This window comes from Meleagris gallopavo, unplaced genomic scaffold, assembly GCF_000146605.3.
Source record: "Meleagris gallopavo isolate NT-WF06-2002-E0010 breed Aviagen turkey brand Nicholas breeding stock unplaced genomic scaffold, Turkey_5.1 ChrUn_random_7180001869391, whole genome shotgun sequence".
Taxonomy (NCBI): domain Eukaryota; kingdom Metazoa; phylum Chordata; class Aves; order Galliformes; family Phasianidae; genus Meleagris; species Meleagris gallopavo.
In genome coordinates, this window is record NW_011134389.1 from 1 (window position 1) to 945 (window position 945).

Below are 945 nucleotides of genomic sequence, written 5' to 3' on the forward strand. Positions count from 1 at the left end.
GTGACGGCGTCGCCTTCACCCGGCAGATCCTGATGATGGTCGGGCTGCCCGCCGCTGGCAAGACGACGTGGGCCGTCAAACACGCGGCCGCCAACCCCTCCAAGAAGTACAACATCCTGGGGACGAACGCCATCATGGACAAGATGAGGGTAAGGGGTGGGACGCGGGGTCGAGGGGTTCTTCTGACCTCGGTGGGTGGGAGAGCTCTGAGGTGGTCGAGTCTGAGTGGGGATGGGTTGGGTTTGGTGACCTCGGAGCTCTTCTCCAACCTGGTTGAGTCGGAAGAACTCTGAGATGGGTGAGTGGGTACGGGTTGAGGGTTGGTTTGGTCGTCTTGGAGTTGTTCTCCAGCCTCGCTGAGCTGAAAGATTTCCAGGGTGGATGACTGTGAGGGGAACGGGTTGATGGTTGGACTCGGTGATTTCAGAGCTTGTTATCCAGCCTTGTTGAGTTGGAAGACCTTGAAATCAGTGAGTGTGATGAGCGGGGATGGGTTGATGGTTGGGTTTGGTGACCTCGGAGCTCTTCTCCAATCTTGTTGACCTCCAAGGTGGATGAATGAGTGGGGATGAGTCGATGGTCGGACTCGGTGACTTCAGAGCTCCTTTCCAACCTCGCTGAGTTGGAAGACCTCTGAGATGGATGAGTGGGACGTGTTGGTGGTTGGGTTTGGTGACCCGGGAGCTCTTTTCCACCCCCAACAACCCCGTGTTTGGCCGGAAGGTGATGGGGCTCCGCCGTCAGCGCAACTACGCGGGCCGCTGGGACGTGCTGATCCAGCAGGCGACGCAGTGCCTCAACCGCCTGATCCAGATCGCCGCCCGCAAGAAGCGCAACTACATCCTGGACCAGGTGAGGGGGGGGCCGGGGGGGCCGGTCCTCAGAGGGCACAGCTGAGGAGGTGGGGAGCGTGTGGGGCGATGCCCGCAGCCCCCTGACCCCCCC

General features: G+C 60.6%; 1 protein-coding gene across 1 annotated transcript; it reads left to right on the forward strand.

The window, feature by feature from the left end:
- The first annotated feature begins 6 nt into the window (after nucleotides 1–6).
- On the forward strand, nucleotides 7–903 carry LOC104916081 (heterogeneous nuclear ribonucleoprotein U-like protein 1). Its single transcript, XM_010727056.2, has 2 exons — nucleotides 7–149; nucleotides 724–903. Exons 1-2 carry the CDS (start codon nucleotides 33–35, stop codon nucleotides 895–897), a joined length of 291 nt encoding a protein of 96 aa, XP_010725358.2. The 5' UTR covers nucleotides 7–32; the 3' UTR covers nucleotides 898–903.
- Nucleotides 904–945: the final 42 nt, after the last annotated feature.